Source organism: Anolis carolinensis, chromosome 5 (assembly GCF_035594765.1).
Source record: "Anolis carolinensis isolate JA03-04 chromosome 5, rAnoCar3.1.pri, whole genome shotgun sequence".
NCBI classification, from domain to species: Eukaryota; Metazoa; Chordata; class Lepidosauria; order Squamata; family Dactyloidae; genus Anolis; species Anolis carolinensis.
Window position 1 is genome coordinate 44,424,475 of NC_085845.1, and position 17,195 is coordinate 44,441,669.

Below are 17,195 nucleotides of genomic sequence, written 5' to 3' on the forward strand. Positions count from 1 at the left end.
CACCACTGTCAACTGATTATCAGTGTATGTGGCCACCTCCATGGATTAAGTGACCAGTGTTGATAAGTTCTAAATGGAGGACTTATAGGCCTGGTCCACCAGATCTAAAGTTGTAAATTAGTTTTAACAAGTATATTACTTTTCAGGTCCAGCTCTAGCATTAGGCAAAGTGAGGTAACTTTGTGAGGCAGTCGATGCTGGGGAGCTTAGGAGCATGAAGCAAAGGTCAGCTGAAAGGAGGCATTGGTGGAGGTCAGAATTACATAGGTTACATAGGCTTTGTTGCAATCCCTGAGATAAATGTAAGATGCTATATTACTATCGGTGCTTATGTAATTACCAGTCTAATTGGTTTCTTAACACGGGAGGCATTCATATGTATTTTGTCTAAGGCAATGCTATCCCTTGAATTTGGCCCTGGCAAACAAATATTTGTTGTCAAAGGCTTTCAAATATGAACAAATATTTCATTATGCAGCAGGTTTAACAATTTCTCACCTACAACAATAAACACAGCAGCCCCATCAATTGTTGGCTTGTCTCGTTCTTTCAAAGCCCCTGCTTCCATCTTGTTTTCCATTTCTAAGAGGAAGTTTACAGCGCTCCTAGTAGACTACCATACATGACCGGAGCATTGCATTTTACCTGATGTATTGGCAAATTCATAGCGATTGCTGACAGAAATATTATATCCATATTGATCCAAAAACAGGAATAAAAGGTCCATTGATAACTTCTGAGACCTTTCCAAGACTATGAAAGTATTTATACTTTCAGCCTGTTAATAAATCAATCATGTTTTTTTTAAAGCACACATCTAATAAAAGTAGCAAAGTTTAGAAAGTCATCTAATTCAGAGGTGATGGCTCACTGCCACAGTTTTTAAAATTCTGACTACAGTGTCTAATTTTATGACTTTGCAAACCAGATTACTACCATCTTAACATTTTCAAACTTGGTAATTTCTCAAAACTAATTAAAATGCATTTGTCATACAGACAAGATAATTAAAAAAATAATTATTGCAATTTAATATATTCTCCATCATAGTACATTTTACTGCCATGCATTTCATCTGAAAGTTGGCAAACATTCAACTGTCAATAGTTGGCATTTTGCTTACCCCAGCATCAGGCAACTTTCCAAACAAAATGATACCTTCTGAATATGGATACATTTTTTCCTGAATTTAACCATGAAAGCAGATTTTTATTTAAATTGATGTTTTATGAGTCTGGGCTGTGAGCTGGTTTCAAAGTCAGCTGAACTGAACTGACTCTGAGGATAGAAAGGATTCAGTTATCTACTCACCTCATCGTCAGAACTATTGTAACTTCCAGAAATGTCTTTCTCGGAGTATATTTTGGAAGTAGTTTGCTGAAGAAAGTCAGAAATCCTTTGCACCAGAAAGTCCCGATCTTTTAAATTGGCAAAGAGAAATGTCATTCGGTTTTTAGTGCTGATGGATAGTGGGCTAGGCAGTACACTAGAACTGTCTGCCTTTTCTACAATAGTTACCTAGAGTAGAGGGAGGACAAAAAGAAAACAAGTGGGTAATAATAACATTATTTTCTATGCGTAGTCTATTCGTTGTATTTCCTAATGTTTCCTTAGGACAAATCCACAGATTTGTGAGGTTGAATACATTGAAATACCTGATCTCTAGATGTTTTGGATTACAAGCTTTCAGCATTGGTAACAGTATAGCAAAGGGCATTTCTGAACCAAAACAACATTATAGCACTATGATTCCACTTTAACAGCTATGACAACATCTTATGGAATATTGGGGTTTGCGATTTAGGGAAGAATATGTAGAATTCTCAGCTAGAAAGTCGTCGCGCCTCACCCAACTAGGATTCCAGAGGATGGCACCAGTTAGAGTCACAGGGCTATTAATATTGTGTAGTGCGGAAATTTCCCCTCCCGTTTTATAATCCTTCAGTGTACACATATTTGCTCAAGGAAAATAGTTTTAAAAGACTAATCAAATTAATAAAAATCTCAGTGTTCTGAACAGTTTCACCAGGAGGGCTGGTGTGAGAGACATGGCAGATAATCTACCAAAAACATGCAGAACTCAGTAAAACTTCTATCAAACATTTAGGAAATCTCTGTAAACAAACATTACTTTTGGGACTATAACTCCCAGAATACCCAACCAAAATGGTACTTGGGAAGTAGTGTACAAAAAACCTAAAATTCCCAAACCCCAGCTGAATTTATACTGCCAAATAATATAGTTGAAACTACATTTGAACTGCACTGAACTGCATTTTATGGATCTACACTGACTTTGTTGTTTATTCGTTCAGTTGACTCTGACTCGTCGTGACTTCATGTACCAGCCCACGCCAGAGCTCCCTGTCGGCCATTGCCACCCCCAGCTACTTCAAGGTCAAGCCAGCCACTTCAAGGATACCATCCATCCATCCATCTTGCTGTTGGTTGGCCCCTCTTCCTTTTTCCTTCCATTTTCCCCAGCATCATTCTCTTCTCCAAGCTTTCCTGTTTTCTCATTATGTGGCCAAAGTACTTCATCTTTGCCTCTAATATCCTTCCCTCCAGTGAGCAGCCGGGCATTATTTCCTGGAGGATGGACTGGTTTGATTTTCTTGCGGTCCAAGGCACTCTCAGAATTTTCCTCCAACACCACAGTTCAAAAGCGTCTCTCTTCCTTCGCTCAGCCTTCCTTATGGTCCAGCTCTCACAACCATAGGTTACTATGGGTAATACCATTGCTTTAACTATGTAGACCTTTGTTGCCAGTGTGATTTCTCTACTCTTCACTATTTTATCAGGATTGGTTATTGCTCTCCTCCCAAGAAGTAAATGTCTTCTGATTTCCTGGCTGCAGTCTGCGTCTGCAGTAATCTTTGCACCTAGAAATATAAAGTCTGTCACTGCCTTCACGTTTTCTCCCTCTATTTGCTAGTTATCCATCAGTCTGGTTGCCATAATCTTGGTTTTTTTATGTTTAACTGCAACCCAGCTTTTGCACTTTCTTCTTTCACCTTGGTTATAAGGCTGCTCTGCTCTTCCTCGCTTTCAGCCATCAAAGTGGTATCATCTGCATATCTAAAATTGTTAATGTTTCTTTCAGCAATTGTAACTACCGCCTTGGATTCAAGCCCTGCACATCACATGATGGGTTCTCCATACAAGTTGAATAGGTAGGGTGAGAGTATACAACCCTGCCATACTCCTTTCCCAATCTTGAACCAGTCTGTTGTTCTGTGGTCTATTGTGGTCTATTGCTATTTGGTCATTATAGAGATTCCTCAGGAGATAGACAAGGTGACTTGGTATCCCCATACCACCAAGAACTTGCCACAGTTTATTATGACCCACACAGTCACAGGCTTTAGAACAGTCAATAAAAACAGAAATAGATGTTTTTCTGAAACTCCCTGGCTTCCTCCATTATCCAGTGGATATTGGCAATTTGGTCTCTCGTTCGCCTGCCTTTTCTAAACCCAGCTTGTACATCTGGCAACTCTTGCTCCATGTATTGCTGGAGTCTACCTTGCAGGATCTTGAGCATTACTTTACTGGCATGTGAAATAAGTGCCACTGTACAAAATTTGAGCATTCTTTCATGTTTCCCTTTTTTGGTGTGGGGATATAAATAATTTTTTTCCAATCTGGTGGCCGTTCTTGTGTTTTCCATGTTTGCTGGCATAAGGCATGCATCACCTTGACAGCATCATCTTCCAAGATATTAAACAACTCAGCTGGGATCCCATCGTCTCCTGCTGCCTTGTTATTAGCAATGCTTCTTAAGGCCCATTCAACCTCATTCCTAAGGATGTCTGGTTCTGATTCACTCACCACACCATCAAAGATATCCTCTATATTATTATCTTTCCTATACAGATCTTCTGTACAGTCTTGCCAACTTCTCTTGATCTCTTCAGATTCTGTTAGGTCCTTGCCATCTTTGTTTTTGATCATGCCCATTATTGCCTGAAATTTACCTGCAATGCTTTTAATTTTCTCAAAGAGTTCTCTTGTCCGTCCTATTCTATTGTCTTCTTCCACTTCCATGCATTGCTTGTTTTAAAATAGTTCTGACTGTAGTGACTATACATGTATATTGCAGTTGAAATTGCATTATTTGGCAGTGTAACTCCAGTTTCTTATGAGCAGAAAACTCAACATGGCGTATTCACTAATACCAGGTCAGAAAATTCACCTATCTAGCCCATCTACAATGTGATCTACTCTGACAAGGTGTGACTTTCAAATATCTCAGTTAAATTATCTCTCCCACCATCTGTTTTCTAATGTTTTTTAACTGGAAGACAAAACTCTGCATTTTTAGCATGTAAAACATGTAGTGTATCTCTGACTGGTGGTCCAATGTTAAACTCTTTTAATATTAACTCTTGCACAAGTAAGCTAGGTGAGGGGTTGGAGACATCATAATTTTGATAGTTTGCTTACATGCCTCAAGGATTAAAATGAAATTAAAAAAATAAATGAAATGAAGTAAACAAAAAGTCCCCCTCTCAAGAGCAGGAAGAAAATATCTTACGACTTTTAAACCACTACTTTCAGATTGTTTATCAGAAGTAATAAAAATTGCATTAGGCCTTTGGAGTAATAGAGTTTTAACTCACAGAGGCCTTAGCTTCAGTTTACAGATGGATTTTTTAAAAAATGATCTACGATCAAGCATTACTACAGAGTTTAAATATTTCATTAGCTGAACGTTTTTTTTATTTGACTTTCTGTTACATTGTGTTGAAAGATCTGAAGCAGTATCTAGTTACTGAAATTATGTTTTCTCTATCCTGCCATTTTTATTGTATTTTTTGAGACTAGCTCTCTCTGGCGTCATCTACACTACCATATCATGCAGTTTCAAACTGCATTATATGGTCAATATAGACTCATATAATACAATTCAAAGCAGTTAAATTGCATGACATGAGCCTACACTGACAATATAATGCAGTTGCAAACTGAGTTATATGGCAGTGTAGATGGACCTAAGTCTAAATTCCAAGAAAGCCACATTTAAAAAAAGATTATTTTACATCAACAAAAATGCATCTTTTAAGTTAATCTTCTATTCCATCTTCATTACTATGCCTTTCAAGTTGTCCACTAATACCGCATAGACTCAGCAGTGTGTCCTTGTATTCAGGATGGGCAAAGTGTGCCTTGTTGGCTGTTTTTGTGGCCCTCAAAGACCCCCAGATGTTTTTACCACAAAATGTCCACCCCTAGGTTGTTTTATGTTCAAAACATAAATAAATCAGAAGTTATTTCTGATAGTGTTTTGGAGAAAAAAAAACACCCTGTGCCTGAGCCTGCAGGATGGGCCTAAAGTATGATGGAAAATCCGCTCCAAAGCTCCTTGAAGATATTGGAAGAATATCTGGGATCAAAAATTGGGTTGCCCCCAGATGCCCCACACGTTCTGCGAGAGGGCTAATGCGCTTCCCAGCCACTCCTAGTTGCCCATATGCACTTTGCATTCAAAGATTCCTATAGTCCAAAGTAAACATTGCAACTGAGTCTTTATTAGGTCAATGATCAAACGGCTCAAAACACATTAAGCTAAATTTCAAAACTCACTACCTTCATCATCCAAAAATGTTAAAATCATACAAGAGAAGAAAAATGATGAATCTGCATGGACCTCTGCCCCCATCAACCCCTTGTCAACACCAATGTAAACGAACATCTCAAACAAGATGCCAGCCTGTAACACACACCATCAATTTTCTTCTCTTGTATGGTTTTGAATGTGTTAGCCTGATAAAGCCAATGAGATTCAAAAGCTAGTGTGATCACATTTGTGTTAATTAGTTAACTCAATTAAGGTATCACTGTATGTGTATTTTGGATTTCACAGGGTTTTTTTGCTGCATGGCCAAAACAGCTGCCCCTGAAGCTATTCTTTTGTACAGTATAATATAAACAACTATATTATAATTATAACAGCTGCAGCAGTGAGGCTGAAACTGTGGAAATACTCATGGCTGAGAAAGAAAGCAATCAATATTATGCATATTATACAAACTAATTAATATGAAATGAAAGGGGTTAATCTCAACACTAGAAGTGAAGTGGGACTCAATGAATTTGGAACAAGCAGGACAATAAACAAAATGATTTTATACCAACCTCTCGAAGTGGAATAATGAGGCTACACATGTGTTCTTCCTTGCTAGTGAAACAGATGTAGTTTGTCGAGACAAACATCTGACCCAAAATATGCCTTTTATTAAATGGAGTCCACAGGGTGCAATCTGTATGTCCATCCAGTTTTTCATCCTTTGGAAGGCGGAATAAGGCCCGATACCTCTCACTTTTGGCTCTAGCATCAAGATCCCTGGAGACAGCATTTCAGAATTTCAATGTTCATATTTAAATTCAGTGAACATGCCATAGCTCAGATAAATTTGCATTTATTTATTTATGCGCAAAGTGAATAGCGAAGATTTTTAATACAAGATGATATTCATTGGTGGCTGTTCCTATACACTACATGTATGGCTCATTTACATGAAAATGAGTATTGCCAGATTTATCTCCTACATCTTTTCTACAACTGAGTGACAAAGCTTAAAATAATGCTAGAAATGCATAAAATGAATACAAGTTTAAAAATATAAACCACAAGTTTAAAAAATGCACCAGCCAAAGAAAGGTATAGCTCCCACCTGTATAAAAGCTCCTTCTACATGTGGTTAGATCAGTTGCCAATGACATACCCAGAATGAAAAGGTCTCTACTACTGACAACAGGGAAGGAGACAGTCTAGACTTCCTTGGTAGTAAAATCTGTGGGTATCCAGTGCATAAAGTCTACCGTATTTTAAGATGTGTTGTTGCTTTGCAGAAACTGTGTTGTCTTTTAATTAGCCCCCTTTTTACTCCTAAGGAGCTGGAAGAGGATGAACAGGGTGGATTGTTTTACTTTTATAAGTAAAATGCAGCCCATTTTTGTTTTGCTTTTTAATGCAGGCCAGAAACTCAATGGTCTGGAAAAGAGTCAGAGAGTGTTTTCAGACTCCCATCATGCAGCATTTCACTTTGGTTCCCCATACATTTAGTATGAAAGCAAATAAAGGTGGTAGTAGAGAGAAGAAACACTTCTTTACCACCAGTGCTGGGGTTAGACCAGTGGTTCCCAACCTGTGAGCCATGGCCCACTGGTGGGCCATGAAACCTAAAATAAGGTCCGTGGGTCATGCAGGGAAAATCAGCTCTAGATTATTAAATATGGTTTTCTGTGGGCGAGCAGGTTGTGACTACTGAATGGATATGTTCTGTATCAGAAACTAGAGCTGATGTGGTCTATTCAATGCAATTTTTTGAATCAGCACATCAAATAACCAAACTGAATCTAAAGTTGACCAAAAAACGATTCGTAACCCGTTTGGTACTAATGTTGGAGAGTAGTTCTTGGTCAAAGTGGTCCCTGGTCAAAAAAAGATTGGGAACCACTGGGTTAGACACATGGAAGGGTGCTTTCTCTTGTTGTTCACCAGTGTCTAGCAAGATAGTGGAGGTGGGATGGAGCAATCCATTCCTCTTCCCATTCTGAAGTGGTTTCCTGCAGTTGAGTGAGGAGGACAGAGCTCCCTATTCCTCTCCTGACTCCTGTTTTATTAATTACAAGACAAGAAGGAGGCAAAGTGGCCTCCTCCGAGAGATCATTTATTTCTATTCTCCGAGATGCAATTCCGCATTGCTTATGGGAATCAGGGAAACAGATTCAAAGATTATTTATGACATTCCTATTTGTAGTTTCACAATGACTCTGCCATTGTTCCTGCTCTTCTCAATTTTATTAACTGTTATGACTGAGAAACAGCACCCTCTATAAGACCAGACAATGGGAAAGCTACTGCTTGGGATTACAGTTCCAAGAATCCCCCAGCATGTCTACCTCTTCCATGATCAATCTAAGGACCTTTTCTAAGGTGATCTAGAAAATCCATATTAATGAAATGAATCCAACACTATATCTACTTCACCATGTAGTTTCTCCCCAATAAATAGTAACTTTAAAGTGTGCCATATCACTTCACTATGTAGTTTCTTGATATAGCCCAATAATAAAGTGTAATAAAAGCAAGTTCTTGCAAAACACTAAAGTATGGCAGTGTCATTTAATAGTAAAACAAAACAGAAGATGCTTGGTTAGTGATGCAAGCAATAGGTCTCATTGCAATTAGATGTGCAACAAGTGAATTAATGTAATCAGAAGCTCTATCCTGTACATAGGGATATAAGAACACAAGAAATGTCCAGCATATGGAAACATCACTGGGAGATCTAGGCATAATAGCACCCTCCTTTCCTCCCCCCCTTCCCAGATGTTCAGTGTTTGGGTATTTTTGTGACTGGAAATAATGTATAGTCATGATAACTCCAAACTATTCATAGCATTGGGCCCTGAATACGCTAGCTCTGGCACCGCATTTCAATCAGCTTCAATTGTGAGCCTTCAAGTGCTTGATTCTACTGATGCTTTATGACACTCAAAAGGAATTGCCACTAAGTACAATTGGGAATATTATTTGCACAGCACTTTCAGTGTTCATGAAGCTTTACAGAGTAACATTATACAAAATCCAAAGAAAAAAGCCTGAAACCAAACCCAAAGTTCTAAAATCATGGTTTACAGTAAAAGGAGTTAAATTCCAAAAACAGTAGAACCAAGAGGGAGAGAAGGAAAATAAGGATAATGAAGGATGTCCCGGCATAAATGAAACAGCCACTCAAACAGGAGGTGCATTCTATTCTACAAGACGCCCATACAACCTCTGTTTAATGTCCTCCAAAAAAAAGGAATGTTCTACCTTTTGAGTCATGGTATGCATTTCAGGGTCACATAAGTGGGAGTTTCAGGCCACAGTTTGCCTGTCTCTGCTCTACCTCTACTCTTCCTTTGCAATTGTCCTCATATTAGCACCCGTCATTTCAATAAATCAATTACAGACCTCTAATGGCCCATAACAGAGAAATGTGAATGTAACTGAGAAAAGATCTCTACTTGGCTATGCATTTTATTAGAAATTTCACACTACTTTAGAAATTAAAAAAAGATCCCTGGAAATATACTGGCTCCAAAACTTACCGTTTTAGTGCTGATACTTTTTTAGGGGACTTCTTCTTAAGTCTGGGTAGGGACCTGTCCTGCTCAAAGCCTTCATTGTCCAAGAGCTGCCTCATAGCAATGTTGGCAAGTTGCTCCATTAGTTTAAATGTTTCATTGATGTTGAGGAACACTGAAAAGAAATGCTGGCTGGACCTTGTGCTGACTTTGATCACATCTGGCAAAAGCAGAGTAGCATTCTTCTCAAGCTGGGTGATGTCAACCCACCGGATGACTAGTTTGGCTGATCAAAAGGAATAAAAGTTTCAGCACAGAGAAATATCACTCTGTATTTTCAAACTCAAAAAGCACCAACTGTAACAATCAAGGACCTTTTAACAAGTGTATCAATCACATATTTATACAATTACCAAATTTATGACTTTTTAATACAATCCTTTGAATGCCAACTGGAAAGTCTCACAGCTTTTAATAGTACAAGAGTTTTAAAAAGTTATTTTAACTTTTAACTTGGTGTCACAATCCAAAAAACTTTTATAAGCTCATTATGGTACCACCTGCTGGGATCTAATTCCCATGTCATGGATGAAAGTTTTTGTAAGCATTTATTTATTATTTATTTATTTACTACATTTATATCCCACCCTTCTCACCCCAAAGGGGACTCGATGATGATGATGATGATGATATTATTTATACCCCACTTTTTCTCTCCACAAGGGAACTCAAAGTGGCTTACATTAAAAGAATTTCAATACAATTTAAAATACACAACATTAAAACACAATTAAAATCAAGGGCATTAAAAATTCAGTTGAAATCCATAAAAACATATGCAAAGCTAAAACCACAGCACCCCCTGATTGGATCTTAAAAACCTTCTTCTTTAAAAGCCTGCCTGAATAAAAAGAGGCTTAGTCTGCCACCAGAAGGGCAGCAGGGAAGAGGCCACTGGGCAGAGAGTTCCAGAGTTGAAGGACAGCCACTGAGAAGGCCTGCTCTCTCATTCCCACCAACTGAGCTTGAGATGGAGATGGGACTGAGCTAAGATCTCAGGGCCAGGGCATGTTCATTCAAGGAAATGCAGTCACCCAAGGACTTTAAAGGAAATGTTCTCAACTTGTGGGTCCCCAGGTGTTTTGGCCCACAACTCCCAGAAATCCCAGCCAGTTTACCAGCTGTTCGTATTTCTGGGAGTTGAAGGCCAAAACATCTGGGGACCCAGAGGTTGAGAACGACTGCTTTAAAGGTTATAACCAGCACTTTAAATTGTGCCTGGAAACAAACTGTAGAGCTGCTACAACAGGGGGGTTGTACTGTTCAAAGGCAGTAATCCAGACAGGATGTAACTAAGGCATGTACCACCGTGGCCAGATCTGGCCTCTCAAGGAATGAGTGCAGTTGGCGCAGAAGTTTTAATTGTGCAAAGGCACTCCTGGCCACTGCAGATATCTGGGCCTCCAGGTTTAACACTGAGTCCAGGAGGGCTGCCAAACTGCGGACCTGTGTCTTCAGGAGGAGTGTATCCCCATCGAGTACAGGCTATTTTCTGATCTGCCTTCCGACTGACAAGAAGCACCTCTGTCTTGTCTGGATTGTTTCAATATGTTTGTCCTCATCCAGTCCATTACTGATGACAGACACTGGTTTAGGGTCAGCTTCCTTAGCTTTAGAGGGGAAGGAATAATAGAGTTCGGTGTCATCTGCATATAGGTGGCACCATACTCAAAAACTCCGGATGACCTCTCCCAGTGGTTTCATGCATATGTTAAACAGTATGGAGGTCAAAACAGAACACCAAAGAACCCCACAGGTCAATGGCCAAAGGTTTGAACAGGAGTCCCCTAGCATCACCTTCTGGATTCGACCCTCTGGGAAGGACCGGAGCCACTGTAAGACAGTGCCAGTCCCATCCCAGCAAGACAATCCAGGAGGATACTATGGTTGATGATATCAAAAGCCATCGAGAGGTCCAGGAGAACCAACACACACACTCTGTCTAGCTATCTGCATAGGTCATCCACCAAGTCAACTAAAGCTGTCTCTGTTCCATAGACAGGCCTGAAACCAGATTGAAATGGAGTGAGATCATCCATTTCATCCAGAAATCCCTGTGGTTGGGAGGCCACCACATGACCCTGGCTGATAGTTGTCCATTTTAGAGTGGTTCAGGGACTGCTTTTTAAATATAAGTTTCACAACTGCCTCCTTTAGGCAAGCTGGAATTCTGCCTTGTTCCAAGGAGGCATTGACCACCACCATCACTCACTGCCGGTCCCCCTCTGGCCTGTTTGACTAGCTAGGAAGGGCAAGGATCTAGAATACGTGTGGTAGCTCTCATCTCTCCAAGGATCTTGTCCACATCCTCATGCTACACAAATTGATCCATTTGGACTAAAGAAAAGTGGTCATATTTGTGTTCAGTAAGGGCTGGGAAATGTGCAGCTCTCCTGAGATTTTTTTGACTATATATCCCATAAGCTTTAATTAACACATCAGAAGGTAACGAGAGATGAGAACTGTACTTCAAAAAGTTCTAGAGAACCAGCTATTCCCCATCGATTTTCAGTGATGGGTGGTGGCCCCTATGTCATTGGTACAGTGTACAATTAGTACAATTAACTCTGTGCTTTAGTCCAAACTTTATATCCACTGTTCACAGGGCTGAATCTATCCTCAAAGTAGTTTCGAAATTCTGGCTATCTCTATTACTGTTACAACTACAACTTGGAAGTGGATTTTCTTAGCAGTGCCCATGAGAATCACTAGCTACCAATGCCTTGTGTATCCAAGTACCTGATGCAGTTGGCTACATTTCAGAGGAAGGAAGTGACAAACCACTTCTGAGTGTTCCTAGTCTATGAAAACTTATGAAATCCATGAGGTCACCATAATGATGAGATGGCACACAGACACACACATCATTTCTGCTTATTAACCAATTTGCAAGCACCTGCTTCTTAAAACTAGAGCAAGAATAACTCATTCACTGAAAGTTACACATTCAGCAAAAACTGTAGCTTCTTTCTAGGTTGCATTTGACACAATGCTGAAAAGAACACAACATTACTCTTATGAGACCTTGGAAAAAATATCAGTTTGGACCACCACTCCCAAAATCTCCCAGCCAGCATAGCAACTCTTTGTAGTTGAAAAGGGGATTTACCCCACACTTTGTATGCTCAGTTCCTGCAATACTTTGTTACCTCTTTAGCTATAAACTGAAAGCCATATTTTAGATTGCCCCAGAAACAATGGTGGCGGCATGTCAGAAGCACAGTGAGCCTGTTGTGCATTTTAGTTTGAACTTTGAAAGAACCATCCAACCTGCTGAGCCTGTTTTGGGCAGATTCACTACCACACTGATATGAAAGCAGTCAGCCACAATTGTGCAGAAGTAACAGGTTTGAAATTTGAAACAAATGAACATTTTTTTTAAAGAAGAGACAAAACAGCACACTATGGTGTTGAAAACCTCTGTGCCATACCAACTCCATGAATGCTAACTGAAACAAGCTTGTTATGTGTGGTCTTCTATATCACTCATTTCAAAGCACTCTTGTTTTATTTCATGTCACAGCAAATCTGATAATAAATACATAAGTTCATCATACATACCTTCTCTTCCCATAAGAAAGGAATAAAAACACAGGTGGTTAATGCTGAGATACATCCAGCCCTGACGAGGGACCTTCCCTTTCCAGTAACTGCAGGAATAATAATTCACCAGTTTCTCTTCCTCTGGCATCCCAAATAGTTTGTGGAACTTCACTGTAGCTTCCTTAAATTTCTCTGTGTCATCGTCCTCCCTAATACCATTGATTTTGTTATATTCTGCAATGATTCCCTAAAGTAGAAGATCACACAAGATAGATTAATTCAGTCCAAAAATATCTACATGATTTATGGTTAATTCCCAGCACTAAAGAAACACACACTCATATCCACCAGCCACCCATTTGCTGTGTGAAGTACTGCACAACAAAGCCTACATCATTAATTTTTTTTTAGATAAATTAATTTGTTGCGCCACAGCTCGAGCCCATAATGATGATGACATTGTTGTTATTATTGTTATTATCTGAGCTGAAATGAACAAGAACTCGGAAAAGGGGGACATTTCTGGACTTCAGATCTCTAAATCCCACAACTAGCATGACCATGGCCAATCAATAATATATATTTTTTTAATTTGCACAACAAAGCCTACATCATTAAATTGAACTTATTAAGACTATCATAAAACAGGCTTGGGGAACATGTGGTCTTCATGATATTGTTGGATTGCAACTATCATCAGTCCCAGTCAGGGTAACAAATGGCATTACAGTCCAACTACACATAGAGCATATTAATATATGTTCCCTATCACTGTCACAGTATCCTGGAAATGAAAAAGAGAAATTTAGAAACCTGTATGTCTATGATTCTAATATAACTTGGATGAATTAAAATACGCTATTAGTTATGCCCAAAAGACTTTAGACTTTAGTGTCTCTCAAACAGCATCACTCCAATGAAGATTTTTGGCACATTGGTTTTTGCAATCTTATTTCAATGATATGGTGTGTGTATATATGTGTTTGCTGTTGTAAGATAAACACAAAAAGGCCCCAACAGAGCCTAGCAGGAACCTCTGTTCTGTGCTTAATGGACTCCACCCTCTGTACGCTAATCTATAACACTGATATGGCAGTTTATACTGGTTTATGCTTCTTTAAACTAGATAAGACCATGTTGTCCTTTGAAACTGTGCTTTTCTAAAACCAGAAAAACACAAACCAGTAAGAAAAACAACACAAGACAATTTTACAATATAGTTTTTCCTAGTCTCTTGGATAATAAACTGTGCTGATAACACATCTAATACCTGTATTTTTCCTCTGACAAATGTGTTTATGTCGTTTTCATTTTCGAAGATAGACAATGTTTGTAGTAAATTCTGCTCAAGCCATTCCCAGTGCTCAGTTATCTCTTTTCTTGAACAACCTAAGGCAAGATCAAAATAAATTACAGGGGATATCTTGCTTCTTCATCATGAAGCACAATTACTATTGCTTTGCTATTACATTTTGGTATGAGCAACAAGATGGTGCATTAGAAATATTAATCAAGAAAGCGGCAAAGAAATGCCCACTGTAAATTTCAAAATAAACCAGCATGAAATAGTAACTTCATTCAACAGAACATATGCAATGAGAAGTCACGGTATCCTGGTATTGAACAAGTCAGTATTCTTAGACCAGATTACTTTCCCACACCTTACTTCTCCTACAATTCAGAGGAAAAAAGTCTCTAGTCCTCAGTTTAAACAACACATGGTTCCCCACTGTGTTGACATCAGGGAAACTTTAATTTCTGAAACTTTAATTTCAGAACAAGCCACAATATCAAAACCAGGTTTCAACAAGTCCTTGTTTCTTGGGAACCAAAGGTTTGTAATTTCATAGAATCACAGAATTGGAAGAGACCACAATAGCCATCCATCCAACCTCCTGCCATGCATTTGATGCCATGAAAGGAAAGGAGAAAATGCTGAGATCAGCTTGATCACTTACTAGGTAACCATGTTTTTATCACATTTGAATTGGATCACTGTGAACTGTGGTCAGATAAGTCTTGCTAGATTATTCCTTTATGTATAGACTTTTGATTTTTTTTAAAAAAAAGCACATGGTTATCTTTTTAGATGAATAGACATTTGCACATGCTCCTGGGAGACAATATAAACATTCAGGGCTTTATTTAAATGATAAATTTGATAGCACTGTTGTTCCCTTGCCCCACAAATACAAACAAAGGCAAATGTACTATTCTTTTAAACTTAGATATTTTCACATGAGAATTACTGCTGTAGAAATATCTTATCTGGTAGGAAGGAAGAAATAAAGTGTACAGTATTGTTATAACCACACTGAAATTGCAGATGAATGACTTATATAGCGCAGTATTCTGACTTTTATATTTACAGTCTGGGAAAAATATTGAGTCATTAAATGTGTCTTGATTTCAGTATGGCTTTTGACCAGGATTCTTGTATTTCTGCACTCAAACTAGAACAGTGATTCCCAACCTGTGGTCCCCAAGAACTAAAATATGGTCCGTGGCCTCACCATTACTACACCGTTGTAATGAGAGCGACTGGTCTCGTGAAACCTTCTTATAGTGCCGAGGCAATGGGGATGTTGGGAGGGGAGAGACTGACTACCCTTGAAAAGCACCACAACAAGCTTCCTGACTGCTGCTTCTCCTCCTCCTCCCTCCTCCTCCTGAGCAGAGCCATTCTATGTGGTGCCTGGAAGTGGGGACACCTTGGTGTCTTCATTTTTAGGCCTGTTCCTGGGGTTATTTGGGCTGCTGATTCAGAAATTCATTGGATAGACCACATTAACTCTAGATTATTAAATATGATTTTCTGTGGGTGAGCAGATGGCGACTACTGGATGGCATATGTTCTATATCAGAAACTAGAGCTGATGTGGTCTATCCAATGCAATTTTCTGAATCAGCACCCCAGATAACCAAACCGAATCTAAAGTTGACCAGAAACTGATTCGTAACCCTTTTGGTACTAATGTTGGAGAATGGTCCCTGGTCAAGATTGGGAACCACTGAACTAGAGGATACTATAAATGGATTGATTTGTAATGGTTAACCAACCAAACCCAAAGAGTGCTTACAGATGGCTTCTCTTGACTCTATAAGATAAGTGACACAGATTAACAGTAGCATATGAAAAAAGGATATAGGAGTCCTAGTAGACCATAGATCAAAAGCATGGCAATATATTCCTAGGCTACATCAAGATGGGTAAGGTGTTTACTACTACTTTAATGTTTTGATCAGACCTCACTTGGAATATTGTCTAGTTCAGGGCACCACAGTTCATGGACAAGTTGGAATGTGTCCAGAAGAAGGTATTCAAGATGGTAATTGGTCTTTAAACCAAACCCTATGAATAACAGCTAAAGGAACTGGATGTTTAACTTGGAGGGAAAAAAGTTTAAGATATTATATGATAGCCTGATAGTATGAGAATGATTGGCCTGGGTTTCTGTAGAACCCTTGTATCCATGGGACTGGTATTCCTTGTTTCAGGTACCCAGACCCAAACGTGTTCTCTCTAGACATTTCCTAAGGACCCCTGCACAAATCTTTGGTATTTTTCCACCAGAAGAGTCATGCTGGAGGATCTAGAAATGCCAGAGAGAGGTTCTTTCTAGGCATTTTTGCATCATCTAGAGTGATTCTATCATATGCTGCCACCAGAGGTAGTTCATTTTAATAGAGTTCTCTATTACTCACCCTTTTGTATTTCCATGCTAACTTCAGGAACATTTCCACCACAGATACGAGAATCATATTGTAATTCCACCAGTTACAATGACCGCAATGAATTGCTCAGGTACATTTTTAAAGTGAAAGGTACTCATGCTCGATCCTTCGTTTTCATGATCAGCAAAGACACTGAACTTAAGGTATTCTGTCATAGAACTGCCTTATACTGGTAGTTAGATCATCCAGTCCAGTACTATCCATTCTTACTTGTACTGGGCCAGCACTGTGAGTATTGGAGATTTCTGGAGTTTCAGGAGAGTTTCTTTCTTCGCCCTATGTTTTAGATTTTTAGTTGTTTCCCACAGAGGTATTGACTAGATCAAACCTCTTTAACTTCCAAAAGACAAAACCACTAGGACTTAAAAGTGGTAAATTCAGCAGGATCATAATGTGATAGTATAGATTATACTATAGTCTCACATTAGGAAAAATGTTATAAAGCATACCCCGCGTGTCAGTGCTACTCAAAATGGTGGTTGCTGGCATATTCCAGGAAAGAAAAACATCCACAAATGTAGTGCTTATCCCTGCAAAATGAGAGGGAAAATAACTGCCAATGCCCCACACCAGATAGCCTGAGAAGCCCTTCTATATATTACTGAAGAGCTTGTTGTGACAGTGCCAGACAGCAAAGCTACGTGCAACTTGCAAGTCAATTATTTCCTCTAAACTAAATTATAAAACACTGCAGAGAAATCACTTTCATGGAATTGTAAGCATAAGCTTATCTCAGGCACAGTTCTGCTGATGGGGAATGAGATCATTCTGTGTGGCTG

The 17,195-nt window shown here is 39.0% G+C and overlaps 2 protein-coding genes across 8 annotated transcripts in view; one reads left to right on the forward strand and one right to left on the reverse strand.

The window, feature by feature from the left end:
* elmod2 (ELMO domain containing 2) overlaps positions 1-17,195 on the forward strand; it is a 72,857-nt gene that overhangs the window by 42,613 nt on the left and 13,049 nt on the right. The window lies entirely within an intron of this gene.
* tbc1d9 (TBC1 domain family member 9) overlaps positions 1-17,195 on the reverse strand; it is an 88,313-nt gene that overhangs the window by 39,722 nt on the left and 31,396 nt on the right. For all 7 annotated transcript variants that reach the window (XR_506478.3, XM_008111871.3, XM_008111870.3 and 4 more), the window contains 5 exons: positions 13,952-14,070; positions 12,700-12,928; positions 9,103-9,364; positions 6,139-6,346; positions 1,312-1,518 (listed from right to left, as the gene is read on the reverse strand). Coding sequence is in view for 6 of the 7 variants with exons in the window: in XM_008111871.3 (XP_008110078.1) it covers positions 1,312-1,518; positions 6,139-6,346; positions 9,103-9,364; positions 12,700-12,928; positions 13,952-14,070 (1,025 nt within the window). In the remaining variant the exon portion in view is untranslated. The remainder of the gene's footprint in view (positions 1-1,311; positions 1,519-6,138; positions 6,347-9,102; positions 9,365-12,699; positions 12,929-13,951; positions 14,071-17,195) is intronic.